The 20,846-nt window shown below is 44.7% G+C and overlaps 1 protein-coding gene across 3 annotated transcripts in view; it reads left to right on the top strand.

Annotated features, from left to right (window-relative positions):
* Positions 1-1,976: 1,976 nt before the first annotated feature.
* The window catches only part of LOC309595824 (fibronectin type-III domain-containing protein 3a-like), a 49,039-nt gene continuing 30,169 nt past the window's right edge, over positions 1,977-20,846 (top strand). The window contains exons 1-3 of one of the 3 annotated variants that reach the window (XM_082323198.1): positions 1,977-2,056; positions 7,042-7,145; positions 19,967-20,102. In XM_082323198.1, the coding sequence (XP_082179324.1) occupies positions 20,007-20,102 (96 nt within the window). In that variant the 5' untranslated portion in view covers positions 1,977-2,056; positions 7,042-7,145; positions 19,967-20,006. Of the gene's footprint in view, positions 2,057-7,041; positions 7,146-15,678; positions 15,703-19,963; positions 20,103-20,846 lie in introns of those variants that run through there. The other 2 variants (XM_082323197.1, XM_082323199.1) reach the window with 2 other exon arrangements.

Here is a 20,846-nt window from a genome sequence, read left to right as displayed (position 1 = left end):
TTCTCCACCTGGAATTGGCCATCGATCCAGCTACCAAATTTTGCTTTTCAGATCACAAAGGGCATTACAATGAGCTGTTCAGGCAAAGAAGCTCTCGTGCGTTCAGAAGCTTAAATAAACGGGGGTAACAACAGAGAGCACAGGATGAAACGGTAACGGGCTCCTTGCAAAAACCATCTTTTAATGCACCAGCAGCGTTATTCCGCGCCAAATGTACATTTTCAGTGATGCTAAAGCGTAATGATAGCATTTGTTTGTTTTTTTCCCCAAAACAAATGTAAACCCAATGTAAAATTGGAAAACATTAGTGAAGTCTTGTAATAGCTAGAGGATCAAATGCAACAAAAGAGAGGGACAACACTTCAGCAAGTGCCAAATGCACAGACGCAATCCGAGGACGGTTTTATCTGTTCTTTCGCTGTTTGCTACCAATTTGCAGAGAACATATTCATCATTTTACGGGCCAATACGAGTAAAATGAATTGTAAAGTTACACGGGGTGTTTTTGTGGCATTTATTTAACAAGGTAAGTTATTAGTCGCCTAGAAATTCAGGAGACACCACCAGCTCTGGCCTTCCTTAACGCTGCTTGCTTATTTAAAAAGATGGATGGGAATTTATTTTAGTCCTGTTTAGCATAGGTTGTTCAGCGTGGCAAATCAACCACCTCCACTAGTCCCCAGAGAGAAATCCTCTGACATAAAGGAACAATTTCTTCTATTCATTATAAAATTTCCTATATTAATTACAAATACACCTAAGATCAGTCCAGGGGTAAACACATGGACATTCATTCGAAAAGGTTAGTTTCTTTATACATATGTTATATAGCTTGCATATAAATGTTGAGTTTGACCTTTTTCTTCTAAACTGCCGTGACCCGCAATTTTTGTGGAGCTTGTTTAAGAGCACAGCTGTCACATTTATTTTGCATCCACGCAGAAGCCGCCTCCCGTGCCGTGCACAAAACACCCCTTAAATCACAGCTCTGAAAAACGTGCCGCAGGCTTGCTCAAAACGCATTCACGGGAACGTATCCGCGCAAACTGTCCGGTGGAAAGAAGCCGAAGAGTGGAGAATGTATTGCTGCCTTAATCGCCAGGGGAAATGGAGGTGCCAGAGGGGCTCTTCGCCTGCGCCGTGTTTTTTCAGCCCCTGCCCTTGATCCTTTTCGGAGCGGGGCTCGGGATGCTCCCGGGGGCTCGGGATGCTCCGACGGCGACGGGTGGGAGCGGACGGGGGGCAGGGGGCTGCCCGGCTCCTCGTGTTGAGGAGCCGGGGACGGGACCTGGCCGCCTTCGCGTGGCCCGCTCCGACGGCGGGCGAACGCCCCTCGCGCCTGGCGGTCACCGGCATTAACGCTCGCCGTGTGATCACGCAGCCTTGGCGCTCGGGCCTGTTGTCTTTGCGTGGGCCACCGATCCCCCTAGGCTGGGGGCAGATGGAACGTATAACACGTACAAAACACCACGTTTGTCCTGGTTTTGGGACGGTGGCGGGGCGGAGGCCGCCGACCCCCGGGCCGGAGCCGGGCACGGGTCTGTGGGCCGCAGCCGGGGCGCGGAGGCCGGCGCTGGCCGTGCCGCGGGGGTGACGGGCAGGGCGCCCGCCCTCAGCTGCCGCCGAGCCCCTCCGCAGAGCGACAAGGCCGCGGGGGCGCCGGAGGGGACGCGGCCATGGCGGGACGGCGGGTGGCGGCCGGCCACGGCCACCCTGGCACCTCTGTCGCCACCCGGTGCCACCCCGGCGCTGACGAGCCGCCTTCCCCGCCTCGCCCCAGCCCCGCGTCCCCCGCCGGGCACCCGCGGGCCCCAGCTCCCGCCCGGCCGGGGCCTTCCAGCCACCTGCGGGCTCCCCCGCCGCCCCCCCGCGCCTCTTTTCGCGGGAGCGGGCGGCTGAAGACGAAGATCGGCCCGGCCTGTGGTTGGCGCGCCCGCCCGCCCCCGGCCGGCGGCGGCGGCGGCGCAGGCGCAGTGCCCGCATTCCATCATGGCGGAGCGGTCCGTTGGCGGTCGGCAGCGCCGGGCTTGAGGCAGGGGCTGCGGCGCCGCGCACGGTGAGTGCTGCCGCGGGGCCGGGCCGGGGGCCGCTCCCGCGGGCTCCTCGGCCCCCCGCTTCCCGCCCGGGGCGGGGGAGGGCGGCGGGGCCGGGCCGGGCCGGGCCGGGCCGGGCCGGGGGAGAGCGGCGCTCCCCGCCCAAGGCGCGGTGGGCAGTGCCAGGAGCTGGCGGCCGGCTCGACTCGCCGGCGGCGGGGAGCGGAGCGGAGCCCCGCGGTGGGGAGCGGAGCGGGGCCCGCCGAGGCGGGGCTGGAGGGGGGGGAAAGGCGGCGGGATGCCGGGGGGGAGCGGGCGGCGGGGGCCGCGCCGTGTGGGGCCGGGGGGGAGCCGGGTGTGGGGCGATGGAGGGGAGAAGCGGGCTCCCAGGGTGAGGGGCGGCGGGGGGGAGCCCGGGGTACGCGGCGGGTTTGGGGGTGGACGGGGCAGGTGGGGGGCGGCCCGGCGTGTGGGGCAGGGGGAGCCGGGGCCGGAGCAGGGGTGGGCCGCCCCGGGGAGCGGGGGGTCTGGGGTGCGGGGGCCGCGCTGTAACGGGGCGGCCCCGGGCGGGGGGGGGAGCCGGGGTGGCGGCGGGGCCGCGGTGCGGGCGGGGGGGGGGCGGCTGGTTCCAGCGAGCCCCGCCGTGCCTCCCCGGGTGGGGTTGATGCCAGCGAGCTCCCCGGCCTCCCGCCGCCCCTTCCCGCTCCTCTCCCCACCGCACAAATTCTCTTCTCCTCTCTCTCTGCCCCCCTTCCTCTCCTTTTTCCTCTGTTTCTCAGAGGAGAGGGGGTTGAGATCTGAAGTCGTGGGCCCCCCCCCCCCCCCATCTTCCCCCTCGCCTCCCCCCCCCCCCGTTCTCCCTCCTCGGCAGCCGGAGCTGCTGCCTGCAAATGCCACGTAGCCTTCTAGTTGTTCCCCTTGGCTGATCAGCAGCTCGAGTGCCAGACACCTCCCCCAGCTCCTCCTGGGGTCGGGGCAGGGGGAGGTCAGTCCTGTCATCCAGCGTTTGGGTGGTGACCATCTTTCGCCCTCCCCCCGTTCTGCTTTGTCCCCCTCTGCCTTGGGGCAGCAGCAAAGGTGGGGACCCCACTGTGACCGCTTTTCACCGCGGTCCTATTTACTGCCTCTGACAAAGGGCTGTTGACTTCGGCAACCTGGGGGTGCTTTCCTAGGGAGGGCTGGGGGAGAGTCCCCCGGGATTCCTGGCCCCCAGCCCCAGCAGCCCCTCCGCCGCCTCTTATGTGAGCCGCTTCGTGCGCGGCCCATCGCAATAATCTCAGAAAACAGGGTAATAATGCGCCGCTGGCAGGTGTATTTGCTTCCTGGAGCAGCTCGCTCTCAGCTGGGTTCTGGGTTTTGTTTCTGTTTAAAACTCGCTGCTCAGACTTCTTGTTGGAACAATGGAAACTTTCTGTAAGGCTCATTTATTTTCATAATTGAGGTTTCAATTTCTGTCCATTCTTTGAATATTTCATGTCTTTTCTGTTCTGCGGTAGCTACGTTTTTAACATTGGCAGCCCTTCCTTGCTTTACCTGATGCCTAACTGTGAATATTGACACCCAGTACTGCTGCAGATGACTTCTTCAGTAGCCCGGTACGCATATGCTACGGTCTGTGATTCCTGATGTTCTTCTAATGTATTTATCTTTATGGCACTTGGTTCAATAGGGAAATACTATCTCAGTCGCAGATGGAAAGACTGAGGCACCGAAATATTTATGGCCCAAGGTCACACAGGAAGTATGTGGTGAGCAGGGAATTGAATCTAGATTTCCTGAGACTCAGATTAGCATTTTAACCAGGGAAGCATCCTCTCTGTGTTTTAAGCCAATAAATTGACCTTGGAGTTAATATCCAGTGCAGAAGAAAGTACTTTGTGTTTTGTTCAGTATCTTTGTGAGTAAGAAGCAAAACCTAACTTGCTTCCCACACTTGCATTCCTTTCCCTGTTTTTTGTATGTGAAAAAGGATAAGGTGGTAAAATAGGAAAGATGTTGACTTTCTCAAGGCTCCGTGTGTGTAATCATGCATGTTGGAAAAACAGCCAGCTGTGACACCGTCCTCTCTTCTAGGTCTTTTCACCTTATTGTGTTCCCAATCCCTGAAAGTTTTGGAGTGCTGTTGTTGTCTGGGAATAACGCGTTCTTAGCTAGGATCAAATAAATCGTAATATTCTGTAGAGCGGAGTTGAGAGCAAGCTATTTTGCGTTCATTGGTATCCTGGATCTTAGTTTGTGATTCTTGGTGCAGCAGCCTGTGAATAAACAGGACTCGTATTGACTGTCTTAAACGTCTCCTGGAGCAAGCTATTACAAGTTGCTCACTCAGTTGTAGGCTCGGTATTGTTGCAGCAAGTTTTTGAAAAACTTGGCCTTAACTGCAATTAAGCGGCGCTTTGACAATGAAATGGAATAATTTCAACTTCTTGCGCTTTGTATCTGCACAGATACATATTGCAGGCTTTTGTTCCTGTTATATTAGAATAGCTTGTTTTTGTTGGTAAAATTTGGTAGTTAACTTTACTACAGCGTCTTACTTGCCAATGGTTTTGAGGAATTGGAATAGTTTAGAACAATAACTGCTAGTGCATTCACCTTTAGAGAGAATAAAGATAACTTTGTCTGCACAAATGCGTTTCCTGCCACAACCCTTGATCACAAACTGCATCTTTCTTTGATGTTGTGCTGAAACCAAATTTGCAACAAAGTTGAATGGAGATGTTCTATACCACACTTTTAACAGTCTTTTGTTTGGGTTTTTTTGGAGGCTAGCATTTGCATCGTGTTGACTGTGTGGGTTGTCACACCCATACCAACAATCTTTCATCTTTTATGTTTATTTTTAGGAAAGGTTTGGTGAGTCCTTAAAAAACAAGATTCCATATGTACTGTGCAAACAGTAAAAATTCCAGCATTCTGCTCGCAAGAGAGAGTGCCTGGCCTTGGGCAGCCCCGGGTGGGAAGGCAGCGCATTGGAGCGGTACTATGTATGTATCCGTAGACCCATCTGTACACCCATTAATGAAAAAGGTTTTGGAATCCCTGTGGATGAATTTGAAGCAAATTAAAAGACGCGTTTTAAGCTTGGAAGACTGAAACTGGCACTTTTATTTGATGACCTGCTATTTCCCCAACTTGGAAGACTTCTTGTCAATCTGTAAGCTTGTAACTTTTAAGAAAATACACAACTGGGAAGGCATTCTTACAATATTCTGCATCACAGTCATAAGCCAGTATGAGACACTGTAAGAATGGCTTCTCTAGTTAGATATTTTCTTAATTTCCTGTCATCATTTCATTTAATCAGAGAAGTTTAAATTTATCTCTGAAAGCAGATGAGAAAACCTCAGTAATACTGCAACAGTCAAGAGACTTTAGGGAAAAAAAAAAATTACATTTCTCACTTCTAATTTTGCTATATCTCAAAACGATCAGGTCTGAACTATCGGTATTTAAAATTGTGGTTGCTTATTGCTCTGGTTTCAAGGCTGGTGCAGATCAGAGATGTAACCTTTTTTTTTTTTCACCTGTTTTTAGCGAGTTGTCACGACGCTTACCAAGGTCAGGATGGTTAGTTTTCAGCTGTTATCTTTGCTGCAAGCCAGACCTTAACTGAAAAGTTTTGGATTCCTGAGTGAGGAGCACACACTGAACTCTTTATTGCATTCTTGAAGAGCTTATTGTAAAAGCAGCGATAATTTATTCTTTCAGTGGTGCTAACACAATCCTTTCTGTGTATTGACCAGCAAAGACAGACCACTGGCTCAGAGCCCTTCGTCCGTTTTAGTCTTAATGTAAATCTGCTATTGTTCCCGCTGTCTTGATTGATGTGGAAAATGCCTCCGTTTGCTCAAGATTCACTTCTCCAGCATTGGGGCCTGATGCTCTATATTTTTTTTGCCCATGACTTATGAGAAGTAGTTCGGGAGGAACATTTATTAGGCTGTGACTTCAGAAACATCTGCGGCTTCAAGACAGTATCACCTTTCTGGGGAAAATAACAATGGATCTGCTGTGTTTGCTGGAGGAAGCGGTGAGCTTCTGCAGGCTGGCTCAGTGCAAAGTTAGCCAGCTCGGGCTGTAAACTGCCTCGGCGAGCTCTTGGAGCGTTCCAGTAAAACTGCAGAACGTACGTGCCCGGGCCTCATCTTTAGGAAAAACTATATTGGGAATTGACTAATATTTGTAAGGACTGCCTAAGTTTGGAGAGCCAAACCAGTGCAATTTATAATCCTCAATGTGCAAATGGTTTAGGAACTGGAGTTTGGTACCAGATCCAGTAGCTTGAGGAAGATGATGATTTTTACGTTATTAAATATAACATCTTGAATGGCTTCAGTGACTACTGAAGCTGTTCGTTACCTTCTCCTGGTGGAGCATCTTTAGTGGAACAGTTTATAGAATAAAGCTGTGCTGCCCTGTAACAGTAAACTGTGATTGTATTTTCCAGATTGTACAATTTATGTCTTTTTTATGTCCCCTATCGGAGGGTAAATATGTTCATGATAATTCAAATTCGGATACATTAGTGTACTTTTGGGAAATGGATTTTTATTTTCATCATTACTGTCATATAGAGGAATAGAGCATTGAGTAGGTAACTAAGTAAATACACTTAATTGCCACAGAATGCGCTTCATACGGGTACCATATTCATAGTGTTCAAGTTACCGTTCGCTAATTAGATCATAGCTCAAGCCATGGAGCATCTTTGACTTATACAGCGTTAAACGTGTGTGCAGCGTTTACTCAGTTGTCAGGTTTTGCGTTCTGTACGTACTGAATAAATGCAAGAAGGCTGCGTGAGGTCTTCTGCTTCTTTCCCAGTGGAGTCTTCCCTGGGTTTTATTTGCTGAGTTTGGTGGAGTTAATCATTGGCTGTTCTCTGATGTCTTTTGCTGTTTTAGTGAATGTAGGTTGTTTTTTGCACCTTTTTTCTTAAGACTTTATGCTTGGCCGAGTCATTAAAAAAAAAAAAAAATTACTGTTACTTTTGTCTTGTCTGCAGGAAGAAGACTGAGGGACAGCACAGCACGTTGCTCATACTACAGCAGGCGCTGACCGTGTAACAGTTATCAACAGGAGCAAATTCAAGTCAGGAGAGCGTCAACGGTAATTAGGCATAACTTACTATTCTCCCAGATTTTATGAAGCATTTTTTCCTGTTGAGTCTTTAAGTAGCACTTTAAGGAGAAATAATATAAAAGTATTTGCCATACTTCTGAACTTAGGACTCCTGTGTTTTTTTCCCTGGAAAAAATTTTTGGATAACTTATTATCAAATGTAAAAAATGAATTAGGGAAGGAAGAACGGTTAGAATTCTTGAGGCAAGAAGAGGTTCAGTATTTCCACATAAACATTATTGACCTCATAAGGTAGCAACCTTATCTTTATTTTCACATTATTTTCTGTCCTTCTCTTCCCCCCACTGCCTTAGCTGGAAGTTTTGTCTCAGAGAGACTTGCATAATTGGCCTTTGGATAAAGAAAGTAAACTCTGTTTTTAGCGAAATGCATTTCCTGTGTAGAAAACAGGTCAAGTGGGTGGTAGCATGCTGATAAGTGACCGACTAGGTGGCCTTACTCAGATGCATTGTTTTTAGTTGGAGCTCATGGAATTGAGCTCCTCAGTCATGGAATTGATCAGGTCACGGAACTGACCCGCTTGAAAAGCGGAAAGAAATCTGTCAGAAAATTGCCGTCTGTATGGCACTTGTGAGAGCAAGAATTCTCCAGCTTGCTTTTTTTTTTAACGAAGAATCTTGTGAATTATCTTCTGATGTACAATACTGCAAGGCCCTTAGGAAACCATGGCAATTGCATTCTTAAAAATACAAGTAGCCAAAAGTAAAGACAAGTTTTGGAAGCCGTGGGCTAGAACAGTGTGTTTTACACAGGGGGAGGATAAGCAGATGCATTATAAAGTATTTGTGAATCAGAAATCACCTTTTTGATGTGAAGACATAGAGTAGTTGTTTCATCTTTTAGAGAGTTGGCCTATGTCCTGAAGACCATCATCAAGCTGCTTCTAAAAAGACCACTTACGTATGGAACCACCTGTTGCATTGGTGGAGGCCTTGATCTTTCAAATCCACGTGTCTGAATTCATGTTTCACGATCTACCTGTGGATTAGAAGAGAGCAGTTGTTAATACTGCTCAAAATGGGTATCCATTAATGCAACATAACTATTATATGGTCACTAATGAAGCCTGTCCTTTGGCAAGTTTTTGATCCCTGCATGCGTGATGTTGGCTGCAGACATAGCTTACGGCAGTGTATTCTTCAGCCTGACGCGACTGCGGCATTGAGGAAAGCAGTCACACGTCAGCCGGGTTAGAGGATGAAATCGCGTTTTTGCGTCACATCACAGCTAACGTGCTGTTTATCGAATTGAAAGGCATCCAAGCAGATCTTAGTTTTTCTGTGATGGGGGTGTATTTTTGCTGAGGTTGGGTCCCCTCTAATGAAGAATTAGTTTTCACGTTATGACTATGCATCAAAATTCAAGTGTAATATGCTAGTCTCACCTTTGTGAAGAGCAGCTCGCCCCGTTTTCCCAAGCCCTTTCATATTTTGTTCGCAATTGCCTAATGCAAGAGAAGAAATGAAGTAAAGGACTGACTGGTAGCTAATCAATGTAGAATAGAATGTGATGTGAAACTACCTAAGTAAGTACAAAACGAGTCTTTGGGGAGAAAAGTTGAAAGTGTCCTGTGAGCCAAAGATCAATCAGCAGATGGATTTCTTACAAGATATAAAGAAAAAAAAATTGGTCACCATGTTATAGTCTCCCGAGTTGAATAGGTATTTTGGGAGGAAAATCATTTCACGGTATTAAATATGGGGGTTATAAATGTGGATGAAGTATTTTTATCTGCTGTTTAGTGCCCTTTATTAAATAGCTTCAACATTGGTACCTCTTTAATGGGGATCAGTTGCTTTCAGTTCTGCTGTGTGAAGTATCAAAGTGTTCCAAACTAGTGATCTGTACCATTCATGTATGACTCCAGTTGGGTTCGTCATGCTACAGTTACGTGAGGGAATAAAGGCAGCCTTTAGTATTTGCGTGGATGTAACTATCTTGAGTACTCTTTAAGTACCTGCGAGAGGGGACATGTTAGTGTGGACCAGAATGACTGCTTTCAGCAGAAGGTTCAATCTGTTTACCAATATGTAGATTTTCATCCATTCCAAAATGTCAGGGGTGATAATTATTTAGAAGCATTATTCAGTCTTGGGAGATATTATGTAAACAACTTTTTGGTGTTTTGTAAACTGTCATTTTGCTTTTTAATGCCTAGATTTCTGAAAATATAAACTTTATAAAAACTTATATATAAACTGTCATCCTTAAATTCTCCAAAACTATGATAATTTACACTTATGTTCTTATGTAAAGGTGTGATTACATCCCCAAACTTGTAGCAGGTTAACTGATTTACCAAAAAATCTTTAAAGCTCAGACATAGGAGCGAATTATTCTGGTGTGTTACCACACGTCAGCTGAACCGTGGTAATGGTTGTATGCATGTTCCTGCCCTGTCGCGACCGCTGGGTGACGTGTGTTTGCTTAAACCTCATGCGTATGAGCTCATACTTGCATTTTACCTTGCATTTTCCATGAACTAAAAAAAATGCACGTGGTCCGTTACCATGAGACTGCTCAGATGTGGTAATTGAAATAATTTATTGGTGTGTTTTAGCCCCTGGTTTAAGTATAACCTGTTTTAACTAGACTAATTTGATCCGCTGCGCAGCTAAAGCGTTACAGCCTGACCCTCTTCTCGTGTTGCGCAAGGAAAACAGTCTTCAGTTTGCCTATCAAAATAATTCTTCCTTGCTTGAACTTTGCATAATCTCTTACAATTTGAAGAAATTCTTTGCTTTTGCTGTGTTTTTATGCTTGTTTTTGAAGTCACGATGTGTAAGAGAGTTCCTAAATTACAAAGCTTGTTTGTATCCATACGTTGGCAGCATACATCAAGCGCACTTGATTCACAGAAGCAGATTGAATCAGCCTTTGCTGATTTGGCTTAGTGCCTTCAGAAACCTGAAAGAAAGCTCCTGCTTGTATTAATCTTGTGAAGTCCTGATATTACTTCTGTTTTGTTGGATTAGACAACAACTGAGTGCCGTGACCAGCCTCGCGGTAGGGAGCCGTTCCTGGAAATAGCATTGTTACTGTTGGTTTTAATCACCTGGATGGTTGCTCTCCCTTAGAGTCAAGTTTAAAATAAAAAATAAGTTGTTCAAGAGTTGGAGAGTGAGTGTTTGGAAAACAACTTTTGGATCCGATCTTGTTTGTATCACACCAGCCGGACCAACTCTGTGCACGTGTCTGCCGTTCCATGATGCTCTCTAGGTTAATTTAGGACCGGTACTACGCAGCTCTGGCACCGAAACGGCCGCGGCTCGGTGCCTCCCTGGCCTAGCCCCAGGAGGTTTCACTGGCTCGGTACTGACCTCCCCGTCTGCACAGCACGCGGCGCGGCACGCTTGGTGTCTGGAAATACATCCCGTAGGACAAAACAGGCCAGCCAAGCTCAGGGTACGCCTCAATTTGCCACCTTGCTGGATGGTCCTCGGCCAGCTCTTACTTGAAGATGGTAAGAAAAGCTTTTAAAAATACTTAGCTATTTATTCCTTGCTATGAGCTAGGTATTCCTCGCTACAGGGAGGAAACTCAGGTGACAAGGTGCTATGGAGTATGTGTTCCTGCTGCGGTGGACTCGTCTGCACGTACAATAGCCATTTCTTTGGATTGTTTCCATTCTTTGAAACAGAACTTTTTCCCCTGAAATTGAAGAAAGTTGGTAAATAAATGAGCAGAACTTGATTCTTTTGAGGGGAAAAAATTATCATAAAATGGATTTAGTTTTACGTTCCACTTCAAGACCAAGTTTTTCACATAGGGAAGAATTGTCTTTAGTTATCCAGATACTTAACCTGAATTTCAGAATCTTGGAGCACGTGCACTCCCTGTAGAAACTTGCAGTTCCCATCTTGTACATCTTGGCACGGTTTTAAACATTTTCCTTCATCTGTTCAGATCTGTAGTTACTTAAAGGTGTAAACTCCAGCTGCCTTTTTGCTGACTGGTTAAGGTTTCTCTGTGGCCATCACTGCATTATCACGTTTTCAGGTATGTAGTAGGGCTTGTGCTCCTAAGAGTATAGGGTTGTCTTTCTAGAGCTGTGTGTATTTTATTTGTAAAGAAATACCCTGTTAGCTTCCCAGCTGTTCACGTTATGGCTGCGCTATGAGACCTGAGAGGACGCTGTCACTGCTTTTGTTCTTTGTAGGGTTTTCCTTTCTCATTTTTTATCATTTTTTTCACTTCAACAGTGCATTCTACTTCTTGTGACTCTGGTCAGAAGTTTTTTTGGAATTACTTTTCAATGAACCGTGGTGTCTGTTATGTCCATAACTTCTAACTGATCTAGATAGACATTTGGGTATAGAATTTCAGTAGTATGTTGTTAATGTGTAAATAAACTGGTTTCTTTCAAGGCCTGAACAGCCAGAACAATGTTTTGAAATTCAGGGGATACAGTTTCACCTGTAGAAAATCATATTTAAAATAAATATGTTGTTACATTGCATTTATTAGAAGCTTCTTTCATATAAGCTTGGAAATGTCATGATTCGTGTAGCTTTAGGGCAGTAAAAATGAGCAACTTAGCTTATGCCAGAGCATGTCATCTTCCTAGCCGGTGAAAAGAAGTGGTCAGTTTGGCATTTAATTTTTTTTCTTTAACAACATCGATACAGCTGGAAAATATCCTAATCCCATTACTTTTTTAAAGTTGAAATAAGAATGAAACACTTTAAGGGCTCAGTCCTTCGAGGTGTTCAGTTCTGACCGCTTCTGGAAGGAGGAATAGGACCTTTCAGGAGCTACTGGCTTTGGATTTGTGGGGCTGCTCACTTCAGCAGCAGCACACAAGTGCTTAGGATATGACTCTGCTTTTCTGGCACTAAGAGTAAAGACGTAAAATAACTAAAGCAATGAAGGATAATATTTATCTAAAAGTAATGTCATGTTTGCATTATAGAAACTGTTAATACAAACTTTACAAGCCTCATAAATGAATAATTAAGAGGACAGGCATGGCCCTAATGTGACCAGTGAGCATGTTGTTAAATAACAGCTCGAATCAAATGAAAGCTAATGTACTCGGGGCATTGGCAGAGACTTTCTTCCCAGCTCACAGTTCTGAACAGTGGACTTTCTCATTTGAAGAGCAGCAAGAAGTTCTGCAGTCACTGGGAAAATGCGTATAACCCTCGAGGGTGAGCGCTGCCCTTCAGACTGTGCGTTTGCCTTTTTTGTCCCCAGGGAGCAGAGCTCTCAGGGCTTGAGGGATGTAGTTTCAGGCTAGAAAATAATTCTCAAGTGCTATGGGCGGTTGCTGGTGTAGTTTCTATTTGAGGGTGGAGGGAAGCAATTTTTTTTATTGCTTTCCTGGCACAGGCACATCGGGAACCTGATCCAGGTTGGTAACGGAGGATGAAAGTTGATAATTATCACTTATGTCAGAGTTCCCATGTGTCTTACTATGTTGTATCTGCTGTTTCTCTGCGGTTTTAGGTGGTTTTGGTGTCCGTGATACGAGGGCTTTCCATCTCAATCTCACTCCTCCTTCAGGGAGGATTTCTGTGGGCAGTCAGGTCTCACAGTACCCTGAGAGATAAGCATTAGTACTTAATTTAATCGTCTTTAGGAAAAAAGTGTCCATCTGTAATTTGCTAGTTGCTTTTTTTTCTTTCCCCCCCTCCCTGCTCTCCTACAGAGCGTTTACACCTTGACTTGCCCCTCCATGGGTCGTTCTTGTCGGTGGCCACGGGAGCCAGCCAGCTCTCCGCAGCGTTTGGGAAGCTCCCAGCGGTCCTTCTGGCGAGTGGCCCGATGGCTTTGGTCCCCAGGTGGTCTGTCCGGGCTGTGATAAACGCCTTGTGGTCACTTTTATGTTTGACTGGGGAAACTATTAGCACTACTTTAGAATAAGCTTTTCAGTAATAGTTAAACTTGTTGGAAGACACGGCGAAATGTTTTGGAATTGGCACTTTTTTAGGTGGGGAAGGAGAAAAAGATTTTAAGAGTTTCTAGAAGAAAACGCGTGGCACAGAGCGTGGAAACCTTGTGCTACGTGTCTGTGGAGTTGGGGAGGGCTTTTTGTTGGGTTTTTTTGTTTTACTCGGGTCACAGACCTCACCCAGGTCAAAATCGCGAGGTCCTAGCAATACCTAGATCAAAATGGCATCGGGCTTTTCACGGCTGGAAGTATTAAAACTGTTGGACCGAGCACGTTGGTTGGGTACGTCACGAAGAACGTTTTCGGTACCGAAGTCGTGGCGCCCTGCTGGCTGGAAGCCAGGCTTCATACAGGATGGTGCAGACAAATTCACTTGGGTGTTGTTATAAATTATTTTCAACATTTTAATCAAAACAGATATTTAGTTTTGAACAGATGACTGTTATGGAGCGGTGGTGGTCTCTTCAGAGCTAAAGTTGTAACTGAGCTTCTGTTAAGTCTCTCTCTCCCTTAATCTTGCTAAAAGTAAACCAGTCCACCTAGAACGTCTCCTGTGTGGTCCTGCGGCAGAGGAGAACTATTTTAGGATTGGGATGATATCTTAAACACCTTGTTACTACTGTTTATTTGAAAAACTTGGGTGGGAGAGGGTAGCTTGTATCTTTTTTTTTTTTTCCCAAAATGTTTCCTACCTCAAAACTGCGTGGGGCATAAATTTCAAATCTGGAGGGGTGAGGGTTTTTCAGAATTCATAAATAAGGTTCGATCTTTTCGGCGAAGCTGTTCCTTAGCCTGAGGTTGGGGACGACTTTTGTTTGTTAAAAAGAACAACAGTAGACCCAGCCTTTGGAGGTGGCTGACGCAAAATTTAACTGACCGTTAGAGTGTGTTTAACTCGGAAGTCTCAGTTTGCAAGAGATTTTCTGGCGTTTCAGGCACGGCAGCGTCTCAGCGTTTTCTTTATCACGGTACGTGAGGTTCATACATGTGTATGTCCACGGATCCATTTCTAGATGTTGCTTTTTGCTTTTTTCCAAAGGTAAAAGACACTAATGAAGTATGTTGCTTGTAATGAGATTGGGGTCTTTTTCCCCCACTTAGAGAAAACAGATATAATATATAAAAACAGAGTAAATATATATATAAAAAATACTAATTAGTAGTTCTATTAATATAAAAAGGTGTAATTAAAGCATTAGGGTTTTTATACAATACTGTATAAATATTTAATAAACAGCAATATTGTAGTAGTTTGCTTCCTGCAGTAAGTGTAAACCCGCTGGGGGGGAAGGTTGCATAAGGCGCTGACCCTAGAAATCGGGAAGTCTGCGCTGAATTTCGAGCTCCCCGTCAGGCTTCCCCTTTGCCCCTGCACACAGTGTTCTTTCGAACTCGGGCATGCTGTATTATTAAAAAAAGTCTCCATTTCAGTAACAAGCTCCTTGGAATAGGAACTTTCTCATATTAAATCCAGCACTTACTGTAATGAAAATACAGTCTTTGTGATTGCTCCTGTGTGGGATTATAAACTTTTTTTTTTTACTCTTTATGAAATCTGTTCGGCTTCTACTCTGGACAGTAGAATGAAGCTGATCCATTTCTGTCTACGGTGTTTTCCCCCATTTAGTTTCTGTGTGATATCCTTCTGGAGAGAGATTTTTCATATACTAGGAAAACATTTTCATAGGAGGTAACAGGATTTCTAAAACCTGCTAAACACATAATACTGCTACACATTTGCACAGTAAATCATCTCGTATTCTCTTAGTATGATTAAAGGATATAATTCCAATGCAAAAGTTATTTTTTCACTATCTGACTTTTTTCTTATTTTGTATAGTACTATAAAACACACTTAATGAATACACAAACTTTGGTTTGTTTTTACATGCCCTGCACATAAATAGTTGCAAATTTATTGTTACTGCCTGAAGAGAAACCACGTCTGAAAAACTGCTGATGTGGTGTTGGTGTTTACTGGTGACTGTGCCAAAGTTCTTGGTAAAACAGAAGTGGAAACAGGAAAATTATTCCAGTCGTAACTTTTTCTTAGAGATTTCTGTTACGATTTTGAAGTTGTTCCTGTTGTCATTTGAGTGGAAGGGACTGCGAGTTGAACGTGGCGCCGCGTTCCCGGCTGCAGACGGCGAAGGGAGGCTTTGTAGTGCCCTGAGCATCGCTCCTCGTGGTTTTAATAAACGCTTGTTAGTAACTGTCCCCGTGTACTGGAATTGCACATTTATTTCACTTTGAATTGCAACTATCTTAGACTATTTTAGATTTTAATTTCAAAATGTCTCACGAGAATCTGTGGTGTTTTCCAGACTTAAGGTGCGGTGACCCAGTATCACGTAGACTTCAGTTACTGCCTTTGCTTTGCTGGTTCCCTCTGGGGAGCATCGTCGCTGGTTTGTATGTAAATAAGAGCCCAGCTTTCTCGGCCGAGGCGCTGACTTGAGAGGGGAGTAGCCATGAATCAATGAACACAGAGTTCAGCGCGAATCCTCGGGAGCTGGACGGGGTCCAGGGTGACGGCAGCGCTGGTGGAGAAGAATTTGGGCTGGAGAAAAGAGAAGGCCAACGTCTCGGTCTTCCAGAGCCTCGGCATTTTTTACTATGTCAGGAAGTGAGGTCAGGCACAGCCGCTGTGTACTGTAATTGTTTTCTGGAAGGCCAGTCATTACGATTTTCTGTTTTTCTTAGAAGCCTTTGTAGTGTGAGACTGTCAGTGGAAAATATTGCCTTCGTTTTAATATGGTTAACATGATTACCCGTATTACATTAGCACAGGGTTGAATTACTCAGACACACTTCTCAGGGTACATTCTTAAAATATGAACTGGTTTTATTTGGTTTAAAATAATGTACTCTTTTTTTTTTTTTTTTTATGTTGTGAAAAGACAAAATATTTCAGGTTTTCAGATGCGTGTGTCTTGAACAAATAATCTTTGAAAGCAGTAGCTCAAGCTATTTCCAGTGCAGAGTTCTGTGAACTCAGAAATGCGATGTCCGCTATTACTTCTTCCAGCTTTGCTAAAACAGTGCTTCTGAAGGTTTATTTCTGAGATGATTAGTCCCAATTCTTTTTTTTTTAATGGCTATCATGGTATATGGGCTGAACTCCTTCAGCTCAAACAAAGTTTGGGAATGACCTTTAGCTGATGTCTAATAGAAACCACTGTAAAAGAAATGAATCAGGCCAGAAGTACCCTTGCAAAATGTAACCTTTCTAAAAATTAAGCTATTTCGTTCCATACTGACTCAAAAACCTCCAGTGCACGGTGACAAAGCTCTAGAAGATGCCTTTGCAAACTCTGCTGTTGATTCATATGTAATGATTCACTGATTCTCAGTATGTTCCTTCACAACTCTGAAAACTACATTTGCCTAGTCTTTAATGCTTGCAGATGGGATTTTTCTTGTTTATTTTTAGTCTAGAATTTAAGATTTTGTGTACTAGCTCCTCTTTAATGTCAATGCAGCCTGCGAATTCCTAGTGCAAACACTTCTTCCTTCTGTTTTTTTGCCCTGGCCACTCGGACAGCAAATAATGATGATAAAACACCTCGCTGCCAAGAGCAGACCCTGGGCAATAGCAGCCTGAGCCTCTGTTACCCAGCACGCGATAGAGCAAACCGGCTTTAGGGGACTGAGAAGCTTTTTGATGCAGTTCTGCCTATAGGTAGGTTGTTCCTTTTCGGGCCGTGGATTTGCCTATCCAAGCTAACTTGGTCTGGGGTAAAACCAAGGGTTCAGAGCGTGCCCGGCATCAGTGACAGCGCTTGAGGGAAGCTGTGAGACTTGGTAGGACTTTGGCCATGGGATGGAGGTGGGTTCGGGATCCTGGGATCTCCTCTCTGCGGTTGCCCTCCGCCTTTTCTTTAGAAGCAGCTGCCTTGGTCCCTTGCTTACCCTGCCGCCGCCTTGGGCGGCGAGAGTCGCGGGGCCGCGCTGGAGGGCGGCAGGGCCGGGTTCCCCCCCAGACTAGCGGTGGGAGGGTGCGGGTAACGGCTTTCCAAGCTAGATCTCTGTTTCTTTGTTTTGTTTTTTTCAGGAAATTGTGCTGAGTATGTAATAACTTTTCAGGAATTCTCTTTTTATTTACCCAAATACCACCTGCTTCCTTGAATGAAATGGAGACTTTTGGGAGGTGAACCCATTGATGCCATGTTCGGTGGGAGTGCTTTATTTCCCTTGAACAGTTCTACCTATTAAACTGGGGAGGGCTTGACTCCCATGCTGATTTACCAGGAGAGGTGCCGCCTTTGAGAGCAGCGCTGTCTTTTGCTGCTCTTATCACTGTTTTCAAGGAATGAAGCTGTGCTCCAAAACCAAAAAAACTTGGTTTTTGCAGATCTATCAGTATGCAGTGGGATGTTCCTCGTTATCGTTACGTGTTGGGCCACTTGCAGCCACCTGAGCCCAGCTGTACGGTAAAATGTTAGCGTTCTGAGCCAGGTGAAACTGCCCAAGAGTTATTAAAATGGTTTCGTTTATGTGGGTACTTCTGTTTTCCCTGGCCATATGGAGATTCCTTCTAAGACATGAAATTGTATTTGCTATTTTTGGAGATTGTCATTAACTGTGTAAAAACAGTTATGTCCTAATACTCCAAGTTCTTCCTCTGAAAAATGTGACATTACAGCACTGAGCAAGCAGAACGCACGTGTGTGTATAGGTGTAAATGTAAATACTACCTGTGTCATTCGGCAATAGATTAAGGATTCTTAAAAACCACGTGGATGTTGGTGCTCTGCTCTACAATTTGTACTAACTACACCGTGCTGCCCCTTAATGTAGACAAAGCCTTGCAGAATTGTATTCAGCCAACGCAGGAGATGAGGATAGAAACTTTGAACGTTTATTTAAAATTGCAGGTGGTATTGGGACTTGTTTCAGAACATGGCTTTCTACAGCTGGTTATTTTGGTTAGTTGAACATTTGAATGCAGATGTAGTTGCTTTTTGGCAAAGGGTTTTCCCCTTTATGTTAAGTGCTAATTTCTGTCGTCTGTGGGGTTCTTAGATGAAAGAAATTGAGACAATATGCATATATAAAATAAATACTGAATTCCTGTTACGGCTCTTAAGACTTAAATCTGACCTCTAAACCTCTAAAAATGGGAGAGGTGTAGTGGAAGAAACTTCTGCCTTAATTTTAACGTGCTGGCTGCAGCGCGACAGCGCAGGTATTTTTAAGTGGAATAGTTACATGCAATCAGAGGAATTTGTTTCCTTGGCTGAGGTAATTCAATTCTGACAAATAGGATGGAAGATTATTTTATTCAGGAAATAAATAACATGCTAAGGTAGTGAAGTATATTTAGGGCAAACCTGATGCAAATTTAAACTCTGGAGGTCGCGTCTAGCCCTTGCACCTGTGCAGTCATATTTGGCCTCTTCAGATAGTTACTGGAGCAGGCCCGGGAAACAACTGGTATGCAGAATGAGCTGGTTTCTGTGGCAGTCTCGGGTATTTTGGTACGCTCTATTTTGCGGCTGTGTGATTGTATCAGTTGTTTTGACGTGCTTTTGCAAACAAGAAAGAATATGGGTTTTACCAGTGGATGCTACCAGCCTCTTTACCTTGTAATGGTAATACAGGAGAACTTGTAATCTCAGCTTTTATTACAGTCCCTTTCTGAACAAAATGAAGAAATGATTCCCCCCCAACACTGTCATTTCCATACTGGTTACGGAGAGCTGAACGAGGATTTGGCAGTTGTATATAGACTGACCTGGTTCGTGCACAGATTTGGGAGTGGGGAATGTTTTTTGTTTTGATTTTGCTTTTTGTTTTAAATTTAATGGCTTGGACTATCCTAACCACACGGTGTCTTCTGGCTGGGTTTATAGGAGGTAATGGGAAGGGAGAAGGAAACGTCAGCATTTCCTGTATCCTGTTATCTTGTGCTTTTTATGGATGCTGGATTAACTATGCACTGAAAAGTCACCAACATTTGGATTGTAGGTTGACTTATTGTAGTCACAGATTACTCACTAGAAGCCCAAAACTATGCAATACTTTTCCATATGCAGTTCTCTGTGGTACTCAGTTACAGACTTTTGCACAGAAGTACTCTACTCTCTTGTGTTGCCTTAAGCTGTGTTTTCACTGTGTCAGGCTTCTGTATTGATGACATGTTGCGACATGGGAGAAATTGCACCGTTTGGGGGAGTTTTGGATCATCACAGGGACTGTAATGTACATGTAGTATCTGAATTCTTTGGCCTAAAACTTAGGTTCTGGAGTACAAGCAATTTAGAAATTGTAACTACAAAATTAAGAATGAAGTGCTGCATAAGTGTAAATTATGCTACTGTGTAATTGCATCACTTACATAGCGATTTCATCACTCATGGCATGTCAGGTTGAATATGCATGATATGTATTTAAAGAGCATATTTTTGGAAGAAGGATATGTATTGCTTAAATGCAGTACTTAATGAAAAGCAGGGTAATACATGGGACTCCGTGGGTGTACTCCATTATGCAGAGCGCAGGTATGTGACATGTGGTCCCCTTCAGACTCCTCGGACTGCCAGTTTGCACGAGTTTTTAAATGTGTGATGAAGCTAGACGTGGGTGTTTAACTTTTGTCTCCAATTAACATCAGTTGATTTGAAAATCTTTGGGGGAGAGTTGTGGAGTGTTGAAGTCTGATGATATTTTCCTGATGGGTTTTCAAGTATTCTCGAATTGCTGTCGTTAAAGGATTCAGTTAATAGCATAGTGCAAGTGTTTGTTTCGTGGAGAAGAAAAAATAAAAAACAATGTCCTGAAGGCACTGCTGTGTTTTTTTACATTGGTACCAGGTTTGGTAAAGGAGGGAGAGAATTCTTTGGGGGAGAGGAGAGACATATCTAATATTGCCACTCTCTTTTTGTTTTAGCAGGTGGTTAACGTGAGCAGTTGTCAATGAATGGTTTTCAGACATGATGGCCGACCAGCCGCCTCCATTAGAAGCTACGCCGATACTGAATGAAGTGCCACTTCTACCTCATATGGTTAATGGGGACAGCATACAACAGGCAAGTAAATCCGTTGCACTTGCGTGCAAGTCATGTAAAACTGTGCCAGCGGTGGTGGTAGGGAGGTGGACGTTCAGGCATGCTGTAGAAAATAGAAAACCTGTTTGTTGTACAGCTTGTGTGACGGCTGGAAGAGGAGGAGGCTTGAAATAAAGCAGCCACGATACTGATTTGCAAAGTTAGAAAAGCATGTGGGTCTCAGCACTGGTATCATCAGTAAAATACAAGTGCAACTATAGAGAGGAAGAAAATCATTCAACATATAGTGCAAATGTGAAAAGATTGCGAATTAAAAGGAATGTTTGTTATACACATGCAAGTGCTTTTAAAATTAAAACTACAAAATCAAAGAATAAAAGGAAGAATATAATATATGGAGTTAATAAAGCACTAAGATTTTGAAAGCTCTTCTAAAAGCTCATGTAAAATAACCAGTAAAGATTAGCAAGTGGCTGCAGTGCTCTAAAGCAAGAAGTCTGTTGCAGGGAGATGAGAGGAAAGACCTTGGCTTCCTGAGTCTTCATTAGTAGTTCATGGAAGTATCTTCATTAATAATTACAGTGCACTGGTGAAACCGGAGTCTATTTAGTTGAAATGCTAGATTTTTATTGGACACAAGCCTTCAGAAGTACCTGGTATGATTAGAAATACAGACAAAAGTGGAAGCAAAATGATTTGCCTGAAGCACGAGCTTGTGTAAGTTGTCAGTAAACTTGAAGTGAATTTGCTGTTTGGCAGTAGAAC

This window comes from Platalea leucorodia (assembly GCF_965183815.1).
Source record: "Platalea leucorodia genome assembly, chromosome: 10".
Lineage (NCBI taxonomy): Eukaryota > Metazoa > Chordata > Aves > Pelecaniformes > Threskiornithidae > Platalea > Platalea leucorodia.
This window is presented reverse-complemented; position numbering and strand designations above follow the sequence as displayed.